The 18,526-nt window shown below is 35.0% G+C and overlaps 2 protein-coding genes across 2 annotated transcripts; one reads left to right on the top strand and one right to left on the bottom strand.

Moving 5' to 3' along the window:
- Nucleotides 1-3,141: 3,141 nt before the first annotated feature.
- LOC107094054 (excitatory amino acid transporter 2-like) lies at nucleotides 3,142-14,931 on the top strand. The gene is made up of 11 exons (XM_015389457.1): nucleotides 3,142-3,281; nucleotides 5,918-6,057; nucleotides 7,639-7,791; nucleotides 8,691-8,941; nucleotides 9,045-9,153; nucleotides 9,446-9,572; nucleotides 9,655-9,888; nucleotides 10,757-10,951; nucleotides 11,165-11,299; nucleotides 11,664-11,874; nucleotides 12,815-14,931. Exons 2-11 carry the CDS (start codon nucleotides 5,928-5,930, stop codon nucleotides 12,884-12,886), a joined length of 1,617 nt encoding a protein of 538 aa, XP_015244943.1. The 5' UTR covers nucleotides 3,142-3,281; nucleotides 5,918-5,927; the 3' UTR covers nucleotides 12,887-14,931.
- Nucleotides 14,932-15,145: 214 nt separating this feature from the next.
- Nucleotides 15,146-18,314, bottom strand: LOC107094053 (mucin-5AC-like). Its single transcript, XM_015389456.1, has 5 exons — nucleotides 18,156-18,314; nucleotides 16,359-16,952; nucleotides 16,208-16,252; nucleotides 16,043-16,121; nucleotides 15,146-15,949 (listed from the first exon to the last, which is right to left on the bottom strand). Exons 1-5 carry the CDS (start codon nucleotides 18,217-18,219, stop codon nucleotides 15,796-15,798), a joined length of 936 nt encoding a protein of 311 aa, XP_015244942.1. The 5' UTR covers nucleotides 18,220-18,314; the 3' UTR covers nucleotides 15,146-15,795.
- Between the last annotated feature and the right edge of the window lie 212 nt (nucleotides 18,315-18,526).

The raw sequence follows: 18,526 nt of genomic DNA, 5'->3' as shown, positions 1-18,526 counted from the left end.
GATTAAACACTCCATTTCTAGTTGATAAAGGAAATTTCTCACTCTGTGAGCTTTCTTCATGTGTTTCTTCTCGTTAATGGTTCCCAGGGGGTGACTAAGACCTTGATAAGTCTCTCAGCATCTCTTTCTATATATATATATATATGGTTCCCAGGGGGTGACTAAGACCTTGATAAGTCTCTCAGCATCTCTTTCTATATATATATATATATATATATATATATATATATATATATATATATAGACAGAGAGCAGAATTTCTTTTTAGTTAGAGTTCCCATTATATAGTAATATGTGCTGAAAATGATAGAAGTCCTCCAAATAAGGTGCTCTATCAGGTGCATAGGGGCTGTGGATTATTCTTACTGCAGTTTCATAAGAAGGCCATGGTCTGCTATGCATAAATCTTTGTGGGATCTTGCAAATTTATATGTTCACATTTTACATTAATTGACAAAACATTATTAGTCCACTAGCCCATTAACTATTTCACCTTTTTGAAGTATCAGCGGAATTTGAGAGTCAGCAAAGAGCAGACTCTAGGCACATATATTTGTGGACTCCTCTGATAAGGAGTATGTTGTTTAATCAGGTTTTGCCTGCTGTGTGTTTACAAAACATCCTAAGTCCTTTTGCAAAGTGAGATTTTTGTGTAAGCATCACTATAACTGGATTGGAGATAATTGTGTTAAACTGGATTGGAGATAATTGTGCTGGAATCCATGCATGCAAGAGTAGACCATGCAAGCTTAACAACAATGCATCCATGCAACAGAGCCTAATAATAAAAGTCTGGCATTTTGCACAGGTTACCATTAACTGCTTTATATATCACTTCTGCATTGTGTTACATGTTCAAGTGATGTATAATTCCTAAAACTGCCCAATGTGTTTTAGGCCTTAGATATGAGCTAATATTTCGCCTCCTCAACCCTATAAAAGCGCATCTTAATACTTGCAAGCTTAAGACCAGCAGGCCTCTATCTTTCCTCTGCTTATTTTTCATGATACACATAGCTTACGCTTAATGAGGATGATTAACAAAATAAACACATTTGGTTAGTAGCACATGACCACTACCTATCATCTTAAAAAGCAGTGAGGAGGGATTTAATTTCATACAGTTTTTGTCTAGTTTGCCTTAAATAAGCAAAGTTCTGATCTTTATTGTCACATTCATCTGTGGAGGAAAGTTGTCAGAAAGAGCTAAAGAAATTAAAGACTATTCAGATCATCCTTTGAACCTGTTTTCAACGAGTGATAAATAATATTTGCTTTGAGTTTGCAAACTTTTGATGAATGGTACATCATCATCACTAACTTCTTATTTCAGACACAAGAAAAATAACAGAACGAGAGAAAACCACATACAAACAGGAGGTTGTTCATCCATTGCTATAAAAGTTGAGGGGCCAGTGTTTCCACAGACCAGAAAGGAACCTAACAGAGCTTTTTAAAGGGTTTGGTACGTGAGGATCATCAAATAAATTGATGTGTTTTGCGCATCAAATTTAAACCGTTTTGTGAATTTCAGGTTTCACAGCTGCAGGTCTGTTCCCCGTTTCTGAAACTCTTGGTGTGGATGTGCACTGGAATTAAGATGGCTCAGGACAGATTAGTTAATTATAGACACCTGCTGTCTAAGCATGGCCTTGTGTTGTCAGGTGTTGCAGCATGAGGCGAGCTTCTTGCACTGGGGAGAAAAAGGTGGAGCTGCATAGACAAATGTTTTGCCATGTGCTCTGATGTTGACCTTTCCCTACCTGTTCTTCCACTAAAAGGGCTGCTCACCAATAAGCCTCTTCTAATATTGCAATCGACCTATCATAGCAAATCTTTAAAATTGTCAATAATAATAAATCAAACAAATAATAAGTATGAAACAACTAATAAAAAGTCAGAAAACAGTTGATATGTCATATTTGTCGATATTTGTGAACAACAACTTATTTTCCCCACAAATTGGAATCACATTACTGCAAACATAGATGCTTTCTTTGTAAAACCTCTAATATTCAATGTCATTTTGCCCTATATTAAGAAGCAATACCCGGCTAAAGCAACTGAGCCTGTCACTGTCAAAGCTGGTCTGAGGAGGGGTGACCAGTAGGTCTCTCAGTTTGCAGTCAGATACTCTTACAGTAGTTGTTGTAGATAAATGGTTGTTATGAGCTACTTTATTTATTGCTGTAATCTACAAATGCTGCACTTTAATGAGCTGGGTCCATTGAAATGATCCTGATTGGAGAGTTGAACAACGAGTTTCTTGGCTTTAATTTCTACTTTCAGTCAGTTGTTACGTTGGTCCACAGTTTGAAAACCTTGAGAATCATCTAACCTAGCCTTAAACCTCATAGAATCAATGAAACAGAAAAGAGTTCATCCTAATGCAACTACTGATCCCTGGATCTATAGTGTAACCAATAATTATAACAATCATTATTGGCATGAAATAATTTCTGAAACATTTTCAGGATGTCTTAATTCAGTCGGTCTTTGAAATAATCTAGTGATATAGAATTCAGCTGGTATTTGGAAATACATTTTTAATTTTAAAGTATTTGTCTGGAGTATTATCTTCGTGTTATAAAAGCAATGATTAATTGCATAGATTTGTATTTAAGTTTTGGACATTGCTCATGAAAAAAAACCCTGTGCATAATATACTCTCTTTACAAGATAAAATTATATGAAAAGCACATGATTAATGTGCTTCTGTTACTTGATAAATCTGTAAGAAAACCACCAATATTCATGTTACAAATTTCTACATAAGGTAAACCTACTGCAAGTGTTTGTTTCTGCTCAAAAGCTCAAAAAGTAGATTTCGGACAAGCACTAATTTGTGGTTATTAATATGTGCTTTAGTTATTTTCAGAATCAAAGTAGAAACACTGGAAAACCAAAGAAACTAAGCATATCTGGAATACAAACAGAGTGAAAAATGCCGCCAAGGATTTTCCCTCCTTTACTAATCTTGCTGGTTGACTCCACCCTTCTTGTCTGGGAGCCTTCAGTCACACCTCAACTTAACCACTTTGCTTCTCCATTACAGCTGAAAGAGCAGGCATCTTTGACTTTGATTGGAGATAAACAACTGATGTTAAAGAAGTGACCTACTAGGGTGTTTTCTTTTTTTGGAATTTAAAGGACTAAACTCTTTTGACTCTTTTCTTTTACTCACGCATTGGCCATGAAATTTCAAAGAACTCAGCTGGTTGTTTTAATTGTGTGACATATCTGATCCAGAACATATTTTTGCCTGAGTAAATATACAGCTGGTAAGTATAATTATTTCTTATTATCACTGTACTCTGCACTATGCAATTAAAAGCTAAAGATGCAGATAAAGGTTTGTTAACTGTAATTCTGTCATTGACTCCAATTGCAGTAAAACATATATATTATTCAGTATATATATGCAAAGGTTTGAGGATATATTTCTGTTTTTCATGTAAATCCCAGGGCCTTTATTGGTAAATAAATAATGCTTGAAGTCATTTCAATTTGGACAAATAGAGCATGTTCGTGATCCTAGAAGTACTTCATTCAAAAACGTTTTTGTGTTAAGAATCAGAGTTGCGGCAATCCAAAAACCATTCACTGAAGTGATAGTGAATACCCTTATACTGACTAATTATTAATATTCTCTTTTTGTATTTTAATATGTGTAAAAACTTTGTTTTTTTTGTACAGTCAATGGTATCCATGCTGTATAGGTTTATGTTGTCTTTTCAGGATTCAGGCAGGTGATGTTAACACTTTGACTCTTTATAGAAAGACCCCCATCTCCGTTACATAAGTCAACCATTTGTGAGCTCGAAGAGCTAATTTTATCCTTACTAAATCGCTTAAGTCTCATTACTGCCAGAGCACCCTGTATCAGAAACCCTTGATTGACTTGGTAGTTGCCATGATATCCCCTTATGTATTCCCTTTACGTTTTTTTTCTTTTCTTTTTTTTTTTGAAAGTGGCAGACTATATTCAAATTATTAATTTTGTTTTCATTTTCAATGAAGAAATTCTGCTTCATTCCAAAAAAAAAAAACATGTTCCATTTAAAGTTTATTGGAGGAGTTTTGAATGTCTTGTTTTCTGCAAGAAAATGTTTTCATTGGCCTAAAACCCTGAGTTTTACTGTAGTTTTCGAAGTTTGTTTTGCGGATGCCATTAGGGTCAAGGTGGTTCAAGTGACTGCAGGGACTCATTGTTACATAACTGTGTACAGCCTTTAAATCTCCTGGAGTACTTCTGTGTTCTCCAGGAGATTTAAAGGCTGCTCAGGGAAGAGTTGATCTTAAGTCAAAGAGGCTTTAGACCATAACAAACCTGAGCTACGTATTGCTCTAAGGTCAAAGTGAGGATAGGAAGATAGAGAAGTGCATGCTAGGATGGAGGAGATTGCGGACTACTCCTAAAATCCGTAGTCTAATCTTCCGCATTTTGAGTAAACAATAGGATGCTTTAATATTTTAAGTCCTGAAAAAAGTCTTGGATTACAAGCTTGTGACACAGATCACAAACTTGTAAGGTCAATGCCTTCTTTAAAGAAAAATGTCATATATATTCAGTACATAGAATATTCCCAATTTACATTAACCATTATGTAGAGCCCATAAAACAAAAGCAAAAACAACATAATATGCAAGGGCATCTGCAGGTTCTTTTATTTTTTTATTCCATTTTAAAACTCAAACTAATTATTTCTAACTAAGTCTTTTGGAGTTAAATTCAGTTATTCAATATAGCACAAATTTACAAGTCATCAAATTTCCAGGCACTTTACAAGACCGCTGTGACTCATATGCATTTATAAAAAAGATAATTAATCCAAAAAAATTAAGTTGAATTAATTTACCACATTCAATACAGCCTGATTTAAATTTTATACAGTTCTAAATAATGCTACACTCAAAATCAGTAAATAATTCACTTGCAGTGATTTGTCTTCCTAAAAAAGCATGTGGTGACAGAGGAAAGGAAAGACAAGAAGAAACTCAGCAAATCAGATTGAATATGAGCAAGTATCAGCTAAGACTGACAGAGAAGCCAAGATATCTTGTTTACAAGGAATTTCTATGTAAAAGAAAAGGAAAAAAGCTAAAGCAAATTTTGTATCTTAATCTCAGAAAGAAACACAGCTAGGGGGGAATCAATAAATCAATAGTACTACTGAATGAAAAAAGAACACAAACTTTAATGAAGACACTGCTCTTTTGCAAGGTTCATTTGGGAAGGAAGCCCCTTTAAACATAAAAATACAGGCTCATTTTTTTTCAAAAGGAGAAATCAATGTCATCACTTGTTAGGAATAATAAACAATGATAAATAAACAACCGCAGCAACTAGTTGCCCTATTAAATAGCAGTCCCATTATTATCTTCCTTGACCTGAAAAAGAATGCTAAATAAGTGAATAGCATTACATTTGATTATCATATTGATATGATGCTTATTTAGAAGAGGACCTAGAGGTGAAAACTTGTTATGAGTTGATAGAGAAAAATAAAAGGTAGAGGAAAATGCTGAACAGCCACTAAGCAGGACTATGCAGCAAAAACTAATTTAATGCAGAAATGAATTCAGCACCAAAGATTTGAAAAGAAGAAAGAAAAGGAGAAAAGATTTTTTCAAATGTGTCGGCTAATGGCTTTCATCGAACATGAGACAAAAAAGGTGATAAAAAGGCAGTTAGAGATAAGGTCAAGGACACTAAAAACCAACACAGAATTATAAGAAGAACTAACAATCCAAATTCAGATAAAGGTACAAAAAATAAAAATAGAACAAAGAACAATGCATAAACAAACCAAAAACATAACACAAGATGAAATCAGTGGATATTTACTGAAACTGATTTACAGAATAAAAAAGGTTATCACTCCTGAATAGCAACTCTTGTATCTATATTTTTCAGTCCAGTCGAAATGCAGAAGCAAGTGGAGGTCAGGATGAGCGAGAGCCACATAGACCCAATCGTGGAGACTCCCGAGAATCCATGTAGTAATATCTGTGAAAAGATAATGAAGAACATGGTTCTCACTCTCACAATCCTCGGTAAGTCCATTGTCCCTTTATTTCCATCAGGCTACACACAATCCATTTGTCTTCAGTTCTCATATATCCTGTTCAGGGACTCACAGGGGCTGGAAGCATATTTCAAACAATAGACTGGTTTGACATGAAGTGGGTCACCAAAAAAAGGGTGACTGGAGCAAGTGAATGGTTTAAAAAGCTCCGGTGAAGATTGAGTGTTCCCACCAGGCTTTCAGGGTCTGCACAGCATTAGTCTGCTCCATCTTTCATCTATTTCATTCCCCTAAATCGCACAGAAATGATCACAAATGCAGTAAACATATTTCCTTGGTGTTCAGGTTTATTTGATTTACAAATATTTAGAAAGACCTGAACTCCCTGGTCAGGTAAGTCATTATTTCTTTTTGCTGCAATGTATACATTTGTTTGCAAAATGGGATTTTAGTACAATTTTATTTCTAAAATTGCAGATTAAAAGCATAACAGAAACATGTCTTACTTACCAGATGGTTCACAGAATGGGCTTGGGTTTGTCCAGTTAAAGTCAAACAGTAAAAGCCCAGTTTGACGAATAATAACCTAACAAAGGTTTATCAGAGCATAGGAAAAATTTCAACCGAAATACTGGATAAAGTCAAGGAATCAACTGGATATGAGGAAAAGCTGCAGGCTGTTTGCCAGAGCCCCCTGGTAGTTTAGATTCTATTATTAGATGTTTACATTATCATGATTAATGATGTTATAAAATGCAATCCCTCTGAGAGTTAACCTTTGATCTGCCCTGCCAGCAATTACTTTTCGAACTATTTAAGAGGGAAACTCCTCCCACACTCCTTTGCTATCACTTCTAACCAAGCAATCTTTTTCAATACTTCTAAGAAAAACCATCAACTTAATTTAATTTAAACTTGTTTAAACAATTCTTTATTCACTTCAGCATCTTTTAACATAGAACAATCCTAAAGAAATGGGTAAATGGGTCCATCAGCTTTCATGATGGAAAATAAAGTTATATCGACAATGGTTGTTGATATCAGGTGATAGCCATGTATTTTCCATCTGACATTATATCTGCAATCAGTGGAGAGAACCTGGCTTCAGCATTTGTAGTAGCATCTGCTGTTATTTAAGCTCTAAGAGGAACTCGGAACATCAGAGAAAAATCCAGCCTCTCATTGCAATCACATCGGAGCTTAGATTTAGGACAATTCAACCTTTCCTATAGTGGACATTCTTGCAAAAGACAGCCTGTTTCAGAATCTTTTGGAGACTATTACAATAAAATACATAGATTACTGGCTATATTTTTCTAATGATTTTTTCTAATAATCCTTTTTTTTCTTTTAACCAATATATTCTTGCAGAGTAGGTGGGCAAAAAAGGAACTTGGATGAAGTAATTCATTTACTAACTAAATCGTCTACATCTTTACTCTTTGTTTATAACCAAGATACGTCATGTATAACTTATAGAAAGGTTGTTAAAATAAAAATCTAAATGTTGAGAATATCAGATTGTTTACAGAAGAGTTTTATTTCATGCCTTAGAGTCACCAGTTCTGTGTCTAATGTTGTTGTTTTTTCTTCTCTCTTACTTTGACAGGTGTGTTTCTTGGTTCTATTGCTGGAATGCTTCTGAGGCACATATCCCCCCTCCCTCCTGACATCATAATGATCATTGCCTTTCCCGGGGAGATCCTAATGAGGATGTTAAAAATGCTTATTTTGCCTCTTGTTGTTTCCAGTTTAGTTACAGGTGGGTGAGATTTAATATCTGTGGGGAATAAAATGTTCTGCTGAATTTGCAAACAAGTGTCCTGAAATGAGGTCACACTGTTAATTGCTGGTACCTGGGAGCTGCCTTGTAAAAGAGAGTTGGTGTTGATTTTAATGATTAATATTTTTGTTTGTTGTCAAACTAAAAGATTCTTCTGAAGATTATTTCTTTCTTTGTTAGGGGACTTATAAGGCACAGTGTGACTATTTCTCAGGCGGGGTTGATTCTTCAAGTAGCTACTTTTCTTCAAAACATTTCCCTCAATAAAAATAAATAAATCAGATAAACTGAAGATGAAAATGATTAAATTAACTGATGATTAAAGTAGTTGACATACTGAGTTGGCAACTGTCCCTTTGCGTTGGTAGATAAAGTGTGAGCACAGAAACCAATCTTTTTAAACTGCACAAAATAGGATTTTTTATTTAATGAAAAACTTATTTTTTAAGACGAAATATTACAAACAAATAAGTATTTGAAGTTGCTATAAAAGTAACAACTAAATAATATGACATTCTTTAGGGTCATTTAATGTCTTTAATAAATGTTTACATTATGGTTTCTCTCTTGTTTATTTTTTGTTGTTTTATCTGTTTTTATTGAACAACTGCACTTCCCCTTCTTTTATGTATCTTCTATACAATCTATGTTTATTCTTTACACTTTGGTTCTGTTTGGTTTTTAAACTATCTTTTGAACAAGGCTGGACTGAAATATTTGTAAAGGTTGTCACTTAAGAAGTCAGTATAAATATGTCTCAAACATCTGACCATGTTTCAGAGCTTACAGATTAAGTGAAAATATCAAATTGTGTTTTTGTCATTTTTCCTAGATCTATATTTTGAACTCCTTTCTTTTTTTTTCTTTTTTCCAAACAGGACTTGCGGGTTTGGATGCCAAATCCAGTGGTCGCTTAGGCACGAGGGCGATGGTTTACTACATGTCCACCACAATAATTGCAGCAGTCTTAGGAGTAATCTTGGTGTTGCTCATCCATCCAGGGAATCCCAAATTGAGAGCTAACCTTGGACAGGGAAAGAAGAATGATGAAGTATCCAGCATGGATGCTTTCTTCGATCTCATTCGAAATCTTTTCCCAGAAAATCTGGTGCAGGCCTGTTTCCAGCAGGTAGGAGTCACACAGAGAATTGTCTCTCAGCATATAACTTGATGTGTCAGCTGCTCCCACTCATTTCTTTTTTTACCTGGTTTCAAATTTCTTTCTTTTCCAGATCCAGACAGTAACCACCAAAGTACCGGTGCCAACCAACAGGACCAGAGCACCTCCACAGTTCACAGTTAAGAGGTCGCTTCAGTTCAAGAGTGGGATGAATGTCCTAGGTAGGTGCGAATATAAAAAAAAAAAGCCAAACTTATTTATAAAAAAGGTTAGCAGTTTGATTTAAGAGAAATAAAAGTTTGTTTGTTTTTTGTCATATGTAGCATTTCTGCTTGTAAGTTTATAGCATTTAAGTTTATAGCATTTAATTCTTAACATTTCTGGATGACCTGAAGGTTTAGTTTAAGCTAAATAGATTAGGCTCCTTCCCCTTTTTCAGTTGTTTAAACTTTTTGTAAAACAAACAAAAAAAAAAACCCAAACAGATTTAAATTCAATATATTCTCTGTGCAGGGCTGATTGGATTCTTTGTAGCATTTGGAGTCATCATGGGGAAAATGGGAGAGAAGGCCAAGCTGATGTTGGAGTTTTTCAATGTTCTAAATGAAATTGTTATGAGGCTTGTGGGCGCAATTATGTGGTGAGTGCAGATTTTCCTCATTATTTTGTTCAGAGCATTTATTGTGAAATGTTTAACAATGTTACACTACATCCTTTTTCAGGTATTCTCCTCTTGGTATCGGCTGCCTTATCTGTGGAAAGATAATCTCTATTGCTGACTTGGAGGTGGTAGCCAGGCAGCTTGGGATGTACATGGTTACTGTGATAGTGGGCCTTATCATCCATGGAGGCATTTTCCTGCCGTTAATATATTTTGTGACAGTAAAAAAAAATCCCTTCACTTTCTTCATGGGAATATTTCAAGCCTGGGTCACTGCGCTTGGAACAGCATCCAGGTAAAATAATTCTCCCTTTTTTGTTATGCATTTTGCAATATGGCACTGTCCGTTAAAGGGAGTCAGCATCTGTTGGAAAATCATTATAAGAGATCTTTATTTAAAGCAGAATACAACAAATAATTAAATTTGCAGCATTTTTTGCTTAATGATGTATCAATGTAGGATTATTATGTATGTCTCATGAAGAGTAAATGTTTCTTGTGTTTTCATCAGAAATATTTTTGCTAGACTTTTGTTTCTGAATTTGTATTTTAATATGATTTTTTTTACTCTTAATGGGACTATTGGAACGGTCTCTCTTCTGCCAGTCTCAAATAAAGGTGTTAATTAATACTCTTAAAAAACTAGCTAGCTACTGTGCAAGATTATTATTTTACTTTTATCAATTTTCAAAATAAAGGTCTAAAGGTTTAAAAAAAATCCTCTATCATACATCAGAGAATATATATTTGATCAAATTATTTACTAACTAAAATATATGGTCTAAATTCCAGTCTCAGATTAGGTTATTTTGGATTTATTTTTTTATTTTTTTTATTTTTTAACTTTCTTAGAAAAATGATAATCCTAAAAAAACAACAGAATACATACATGTACAGTAAGAGTAGTCTGTAAAGAGCCATCATTAATATAAATCAGCAGCATAATACCTGTCATGCGATATGTCACTAAAACAGACATCTCATCTGTTTGATACAATTCTATCAAATTCACAAGAAGATTACATTTAGCTGTTTGTAATGGCTGACCATTCTTTGTCCACTTCCAGGCCAGATAAATTACGTAATGAATCAATGTGGGTTGTACAACCTAAATATATCCATCTCACCATAAAGGTTATCTTTGATGTGTTTTGATTCACCAGCGCCGGTACGTTGCCCGTCACATTCCGATGCTTAGAGGAAAACCTGGGCATCGACAAGAGAGTCACACGCTTTGTCCTCCCTGTGGGGGCCACTATTAACATGGATGGTACAGCACTCTACGAGGCAGTGGCAGCCATCTTCATCGCTCAGATGAATGGCATTGAGCTGGACTGGGGCCAAATAGTCACTGTGAGGTAAGATAAGTCCCACTATTTCATGATATTATGCTGGCAAGTTTATTTGTCTCTTATTAAATGTTACCAATTCTCAAATATTTCACATGATTATTTAGCCCATTATTTAAAGTTTTAATCAACATCGATTTATTCATTTACCTTTTTTTGTTGTTTAATTATTTCCAAGTGCATATGAAATCATGATGAGAGTTCAATTTGTCTCCTGTTTAGCATGACCGCCACCTTGGCCAGTGTTGGAGCTGCCAGTATTCCCAGTGCAGGACTTGTGACCATGCTTCTCATTCTGACAGCAGTAGGACTCCCCACTCAGGACATAAGCCTTCTAGTTGCAGTTGATTGGCTGCTGTGAGTTCTAAATCTACACTGTTTTCATTATTCAAAGCATAAAAATGTTCCACATATTCTAACAGAATATAAAGGCTAAGCATTTTATATATTAGCATATTATTTTCATTTTAAATAATATTTTGTAAATATCATGACAAGAGAGTTAAAACACTGGAATCAACTTATTAAAAAGGTCAAAATATATCCATAAGAATTGTTAACAAGCAGCTGATAAAAGTTTGGAAGTGATTTGAACCAGATCTGCCTTGTGCAAAAGCGCTGATGTTTATAGTTAAGACATTTTATCCTGATCTGATATAGAAGGGTTTTAGTTATCTTTGCTAATAAAACGTTTTCCTTTCTGTGTTTTACCTTAATGCAGTGATCGTTTTCGAACCTCCGTTAATGTAGTTGGGGACTCCTACGGCGCTGGAATTGTTTACCACCTTTCCAAAGATGAACTTGACATGTATGATGCCCAACAGACCCGAATGGATGACTTGGAGATGGCAAAGACACAGTCGTTCTTCGAAAACAACACCAACCAGAATGTGTATGCTCACCACAACTCAATCCTGATAGACAACGGCAAGGTACATTTCACATTAACGGACATAGAAACATGTATGTAGAGAAGAGTCGCTGCTCTGTGTTTGTCCTATTTGTGTCTTTGTGTCTCTTTTTCTTTTTTACAATGACTCCTGCACGTGTCTTTGTTGTTCATAGCCATTGTCATATTTTCATTCATGAAAATATATTCATAAGTGGTGAAACTCATAAATAAATATGTCTATATTTATTTGCTCACCTACAAATGATAAGAAGAAGCAGTTTTTGTGATACAAGAGTTCAAAAGGAGAAAACTTTGTGCGTTGCGGGGTTTTATTCATCAAGAAATCCCATAAAATCTGAAGGAAATTATTTTTAAGCTGTATTAACAGTACGCTTTCTTGTGGCTGGTTACATTGAACTTTTGTTTACTTTTGTTTTGTTGAGAATGAATTTTTTACATGCTTTTGTCAAATTGGACATGTATTTATGGTGACCCCAACCAAATTACGCTTATCAATCCATAGCCATCTTTTTAAGATCTTATACGGCCAGAGGTGTTCATAAAGACTGCTGATTCACCGTATTTCATTGCAAGTGATGCATTATATTCATAGATGCCTCTCCAAACCTGTCCCTGTTGTTTTGTTTGTTTACAAACAGTGATTTTGTTGATCTCTCACTGCCTCTGTTTTAATTATCATTATTGTAATTTGGTTGGGGAGAGAATCCATAAAATACATGACCAACTATGGAGAACTCTACATGTATTCTCTTTAGGAACTTGTCATTCCATTGATGCTTGTTATGGCATATCTTTAAGGGGATGTTTATAAACCCAGGGGATTTATAAACTTAAGTCTGTCAAAATGGCAAAGGCTTGAATGTAATGAAGAAATGGCTTCTCTCCCCAAAACCACACAATATTTGTTTATAAAGGTGCCTTGGACCAAATAGTTAGCTTTTCTTGATAACTGCTTACAGGTCAAAAACGGCAGAAACGGCAACACTCCAGAGTTCTCTATTGTTGAGGAGGATCCCTGGAATTTCAAGTAATGCAGATTCAGCACTTTAGCCTGAGTTTGACCAGCTTTTATCTTTTGAGGTCACAAAGTTAATAAGAAAAAAAGAAAAGAAAAAAAACTTTTGTGCAAGGACACAAAGAGTGAGTGTACTGAGACTACACACACGGAAACTCTACTGCAAGAGCAAACTGTTGGCAAGTCGGGGAAATCTCTTGCTCTTCTGGGTAACTGCTAGAGGACGCTGTGCTTTAGCACCTTAAACTTTGTCATGCTTCCAGAAGTTATGCATACACATAAACTGGACTGAAATTGTGTGCTTGAAGCGATTCATCAAAGAGCTGGCTGACGTCTGTCAGGATCTTACTGAGGGTTGCTGCATAATTCCTATACTGTCAAGATTAAGCCTAATGTTTTATTTTGGAACAACTGATTCTATAATGTTGTGTTTAAGGACTTGTCCCGTGACTTAACGTATAAACACACATAAAAATTGGAGATACTGACATAAGATTCAAAATTAAATAAGACAAATGCTGCAGAAATCCATGCTTCAGTAATTGTTTACCTTCCCAGACATTTACAATGCATTGTTGTATTTTACCAAATAACTAAACGTGTTGTTTTGTCTATTAGGATGTTAAAAAAGGACATCAAGTTAATGTAACCTGACTTCAACTGGCATTAATCTTAAAGTACAGTACAGTTAAGGATTGTATTACCTCTAACTGTTTGATTTATGGGATTATACCTTCACGCACGTGGTAAAGCCTAAGAAGTTAAGCTTAATACTTAAGACAGGGAGGGAATCTAAAAGTGGCAACAAACTGTACAGAACAGGGTGTGTTGTTGAGAGTAAATCTGTTCAAATCTTTTACTGCATTTCTTTATTTATTTCTTTATTTCTACTTTAAGTATCTGTTGTTACATGTGAACCAAGGAGTGACTGTTTGCCTGTGTACTGGAAATGAGGTTAATCATGGTGCATTTTTGGGCAGAAAAGATGGTTAAAAAAACAAAAGCTATTGGTTCTCTTATTCTCTTATTAGTTTTTCTCTTAAAATCTAAGTAGACTTTATTGTTTTGTGTTTTATTACAAATGGTCCTTTTTTTCTGTGCTATATGTCAACCTTGCCTTGAATATGTTATATTCAGAGTGTGATCACTTTGATTAAAAATAAAGTTACTAACCTACTTGGTGTACCAAAGCTCACCGGATATGTTTGCAGAGAAAATAAAGCATTTGGGGATGGCTGGGCCTTCTCATAAGATTATATTATATTTTCTGGTTTTTCACATCAGATTTGCATATAAATAACAAGCTTGTAATTTGATCTAGACTTAATTAACCATGGTCACATCTGTGCAGTAAGTGCACTCTAAAATCTGCCTCCAGCACTTGTGTAAATCCAGCGCTGTAACAACAAGGTCACTGTATGTTGTTTTGAACATGCTTTTGAGTATCACAGGGTAGAAATTCTAATTGATCCTTGCAAACAAACATATTTTTTATACAAGCAGCAGCTTGAATATCCATGTTTAAAGTGCCTGTTTGCACTTTTTGTATATATTCACTTTTAGAGCCATTTTACAATTCAACTGTATAGATTTGACAATTTTTGTCAAAAGTATTTTTGCTATTATAAATGTTTCTATGAGGATGATGCTAATAATAAACTGTGTTAAACAATGTTAGGCAAAAGCAATTTCTGTACTTATCTGTTGGCCCAGTAGGCATTTTGATCAGCTGTTTGTGAAAAAATTACAGTGATGATTTTTAATTTAAAGAAAAAGAAAGATTATTTTATATCTGACCCAATATAGATGTACTCAAGGGGTTTGAGTCTGTGAAGGTGTGTGGGGATTGTCATGATGGTAGCTGCATTATGGCTAAATGGTAAAAACAATATTAAGTACTCCTCTTCCTATTATTTAACTGACTTGAAATATAAGCTGTTTGCATTATAAGATAAATTTTTGTTTTTTTTATCTGTGAGGCAAAATTAAAGATTCTGTTTTTAAATGGTTTTCTGATTTAAAAATATACTCAATTGGTCTATTTTTGTGATTTACTTTAAATTTTCGTATTTCATACATTTTCTTAATGTATTCCCTTTTACTCAATGCACATATTGAAGAAAATATGACTTTTTTCCAAATGTTTGACTGTGGCTGACTTCATACAAATAGAACTAAATGAGCTTATACTGACCGATTTGTTCAGAAAGTGGTGTGAGTAAATGTTTTAATACTCATTGTAAATATTAAATAAAAACAAAAATAAATTCTGATGAGTTACTGTTGTGTTTATTTCCTGTTCAATGTGGGATGCAATGAATATGAGGCAAGTGCATTTCACAACCTTTGAAGGGCTGTGTGGGAGAAAAGAAGAGCAGTGGAGTTAGCAGGCTGAGCACTGTTCAGTGTTACCAGCTTGCATAATGAAAACTAGAGAGCAGTAGAGCAGCTTCATATAACTTAGAACTCACAATACATTCTTCAATAAGATTACTACAAAGACAAGACACTGACGTAACAAAAAACAAATAGGCATTTAAAAAAAGAATTGCAAGAAAATTACAATAAAAAAATCTTATAATATACATAAAAACATTTCTCACTGAAATGAAATAAAAGACAATTGTGCACCAAACCTTAACAGCTGTTTATCTTACAATTAATAAACAAGTTGATTATGGCAATAAATATATCAGCCATTTTTTGCATTTCAAGTACAGTTCTTATTAAAGCTGTTGAAAGGCATCATTAAAAAGAAAAATTATGGAGCACGGCTTTGTCTATCAAACAAAGCCCATAATTGTGACAATCCACAAAAATAATTCTGCTCAACAGTTCAGTTTTTTTCTTTGATCAAATGCTGGTTCTTTGACAAAACGTTCTTGTGATTTAAAGATAAGTCTCCAGAAGGCCAGTCTCTCAACCTCAGTGGGATTGATGATCAGAAAGATCGTCCAGTGGAATAACCGTGTATTCAGTTTCCTTTCCATTCTCTTTGGGTAGGAATGTCTGCATCTCCTGCTCCCTCTTCTGGTTCGAGGCATTAGTTTCGTTCACGGATATCTGCTTTGCATTCCATCTTAAAAAAGAAAAGATGAAAATATCATTAGTTCAGCACTCTTAGAGTATATTGGTAAAGATGGTAGTTGATCTTCTCATAATTAGGTCTTACTTGTCTCTGGTAGCAATAGCAGCGCAAAGTGTTACAAGAGCTGCTAGCCCAACAAGAAATCCAACAATAATGATCCAATCTGTACAAATGGGAAAACGGGTTACTCAAAAAAACAATTTCCTTGAATCATAAATAGGTTATATTGTAAATTATGTTTAAACTCACCAGGTGTGCTGTGTCCTTTTGACATTTCTGGTTTATTTTGGGGCTCTAAGTTGAAAGAGACAGGACATGTGAGAACAAGACACTCACATAAAAAACTGTTCTATAATATATTTCGTTAAACTGTTTCATAATTGAGTTTCATAAAATTTACCATTAAGAGGCTGCACTTGTGTTGAAACCCCATTTTCCTTTGAAATTATGTCATGATGATGAACTGGTGGCAACCTCCTGTTTTGAGGCCTTTTCTGCTCTGTGGTGGTAGGAATCGGTGTGGTTGAAGCAGTCAGAGTTGTTGTTGTAGTACTTGAACTGGGCTCAAAGAAGTTACCACTCCCTTCTCCTGAGTCTGTGGTTGATAAAACGCAGTTATCTGTGACACCACTTCCCTCTTCATTGGTATCAGAGGTTGTTTGTGGAGATGCAGGAATAGTTGTAGGTTCAGGTGTTTGGATTATTGGCAAAGTAGGTGTCACTAAGAAACCACTGCCCTCGCTTGAGTCAGAGATTGGCTGAGAGGACGTTTGGATGGTTGTGGGTGCTTCCGGGTATTCAGTCTTAGAAGCAAGATGGTTTTCTAAGAGGCCGCTGCCTTCAGTAAAGACTTCAGAAGGCTCCTGAATGGTTGTATTTATTTTCGGCGGCTCAGTTGTGGCCGATGTGCCAAAAATGTGGTCAACAAGGAAGCCGTCTGTAATGACCTCTTCAAGAACGTCCTCCTCTGGCCTGACAGGCATCTGGGTCATAGCTGCAACATAGAAAGAAAAAAAAACACATAAGAACTTATTATATTTACCAACTAGTCCTGGCATGAGTGGAAAGGAAATTTACTCAGTCCCTTTTATCTATTTCAACAGAACCTAAGAAAGCTTGTTTGGCCACAAATGTCTTGTATTAGCTTGCTTTGCACTCTGCTTTGACATGAGGTGTGGTGGGAACACCAATCATTAACCTGTGTGACTAATCTTTAGGTAACAAAAGAGAGCACCTCCGACAAAGCATCTCTCTCTAGATTTGACACACCTACTTTTTCAGAACAATGATGACAAATTAATTTGCTTCTATTTTACTAGGGAAGAAGGGTTTGTTGAAGAGGAAGCAACAGGAAAAAAGTTATCAAGTCGATTTGCCTGTAAGCGTTCAAATACTTTTTCAAACAAATGTAAATCGTCATATTTTATTTGTTTTATCAATGCATGTATTTGTTAATTCATTCATTTTATTAAAGGATACAATGTTTAAAAGTTTAAAGTTAAAGCTTGTCCTTTATACTAATGTTGCACCGCAGCATCTATACATCTGAACATTTTTGTATTTTTTTTAGCTTACAAAAGTGTGTTAATATTTTAGTTTCTACATTCATTATTTATAACGGACAAATACTTATACTGTCAGACAGAAAAAAAATCAAGGAGAGGGTCCTAAACATTAAATCACACATCTTCATTTAGCTTTTTTTGCTCAGTCATTTCAGGATCATGTGTTTACCCCCTTGTGAACCTGTTGCCCAAACTGGTGTAGCAGCTATTTGCTGATCTTTGGTTTCACAGTAATCAAGATCAACACATAAATGCACCCTTTTGGATTAGCTCAAAAGTTTTTTGTTTTTTTTTACAAAGACCTTTGTGTGTACTCAGGGGGTGGCATTGAGATTTGAGCAGCAGCTGTGAAACACAACTCAATAGGAGTTAGACCTTAAATTCCCCGATAGAATCAGTATGTGCTGATTCACAGGGTGAAATAGAATCTAATCATTACAAAAAAAATCTAACGGTGGTTTGTCATACTAAAGATTGTTTGGAATATTGTGATGATTTATTTCAAAGGTTTGTTTTTCACATCTGTATGGATATTGATTAAGCTCATTACAACCATATTATCTGACTGACTGTATACTATGTATATATTGTTGATTAATAGTTAAGAAATATAAAAATTAAAGATCTCTTACAGTCAACAGGAGAGGCGTTGATCACAGCAAGTCCAAGAAAAACCAAAAGCAGAAGAATCCTCATCTTCAAAATAGTAGTGACGTCAAGAGCTGAATTCAGTTATAAGCTAAGCTGAACTCTGTGAGACAGTGAAGTGTGAATCTGAAGCAGATGAATCATGCATCTGCTTTTATACTTAACGCCAGGTAGGTGTCACTTCAGAACACTGGTTGGTAATACACAAATACTCAGGGAGGTAGACACACCTGTTCATTTAAGCCCCTCCTCCTCTCATTTTCTCATGATCCTTTCTCCTCAGGCAAAGCATGACAAAATGCACATGATATGCATGAAAAAACATTCCTTTCCCTTGGCAGTTTCCCTTTGGTTA

This window comes from Cyprinodon variegatus, unplaced genomic scaffold (assembly GCF_000732505.1).
Source record: "Cyprinodon variegatus isolate N-32 unplaced genomic scaffold, C_variegatus-1.0 Scaffold460, whole genome shotgun sequence".
In the NCBI taxonomy this organism is placed as follows: Eukaryota; Metazoa; Chordata; class Actinopteri; order Cyprinodontiformes; family Cyprinodontidae; genus Cyprinodon; species Cyprinodon variegatus.
Note: the sequence above shows the minus strand (reverse complement) of the source record. Positions and strands in the feature narration are given on the sequence as shown.

Coding starts and splice junctions, on each gene's coding strand:
- LOC107094054 (XM_015389457.1), top strand. CDS start 5,928: ATGCAGAAGCAAGTGGAGGTCAGGATGAGCGAGAGCCACATAGACCCA. Junction 7,792..8,690: donor TGTTTCCAGTTTAGTTACAG/GTGGGTGAGATT, acceptor TTTTCCAAACAG/GACTTGCGGGTTTGGATGCC. Junction 10,952..11,164: donor GGCCAAATAGTCACTGTGAG/GTAAGATAAGTC, acceptor TCTCCTGTTTAG/CATGACCGCCACCTTGGCCA.
- LOC107094053 (XM_015389456.1), bottom strand. CDS start 18,219: ATGAGGATTCTTCTGCTTTTGGTTTTTCTTGGACTTGCTGTGATCAAC. Junction 16,253..16,358: donor ACAAGTGCAGCCTCTTAATG/GTAAATTTTATG, acceptor CTTTCAACTTAG/AGCCCCAAAATAAACCAGAA. Junction 15,950..16,042: donor GCTATTGCTACCAGAGACAA/GTAAGACCTAAT, acceptor TTCTTTTTTAAG/ATGGAATGCAAAGCAGATAT.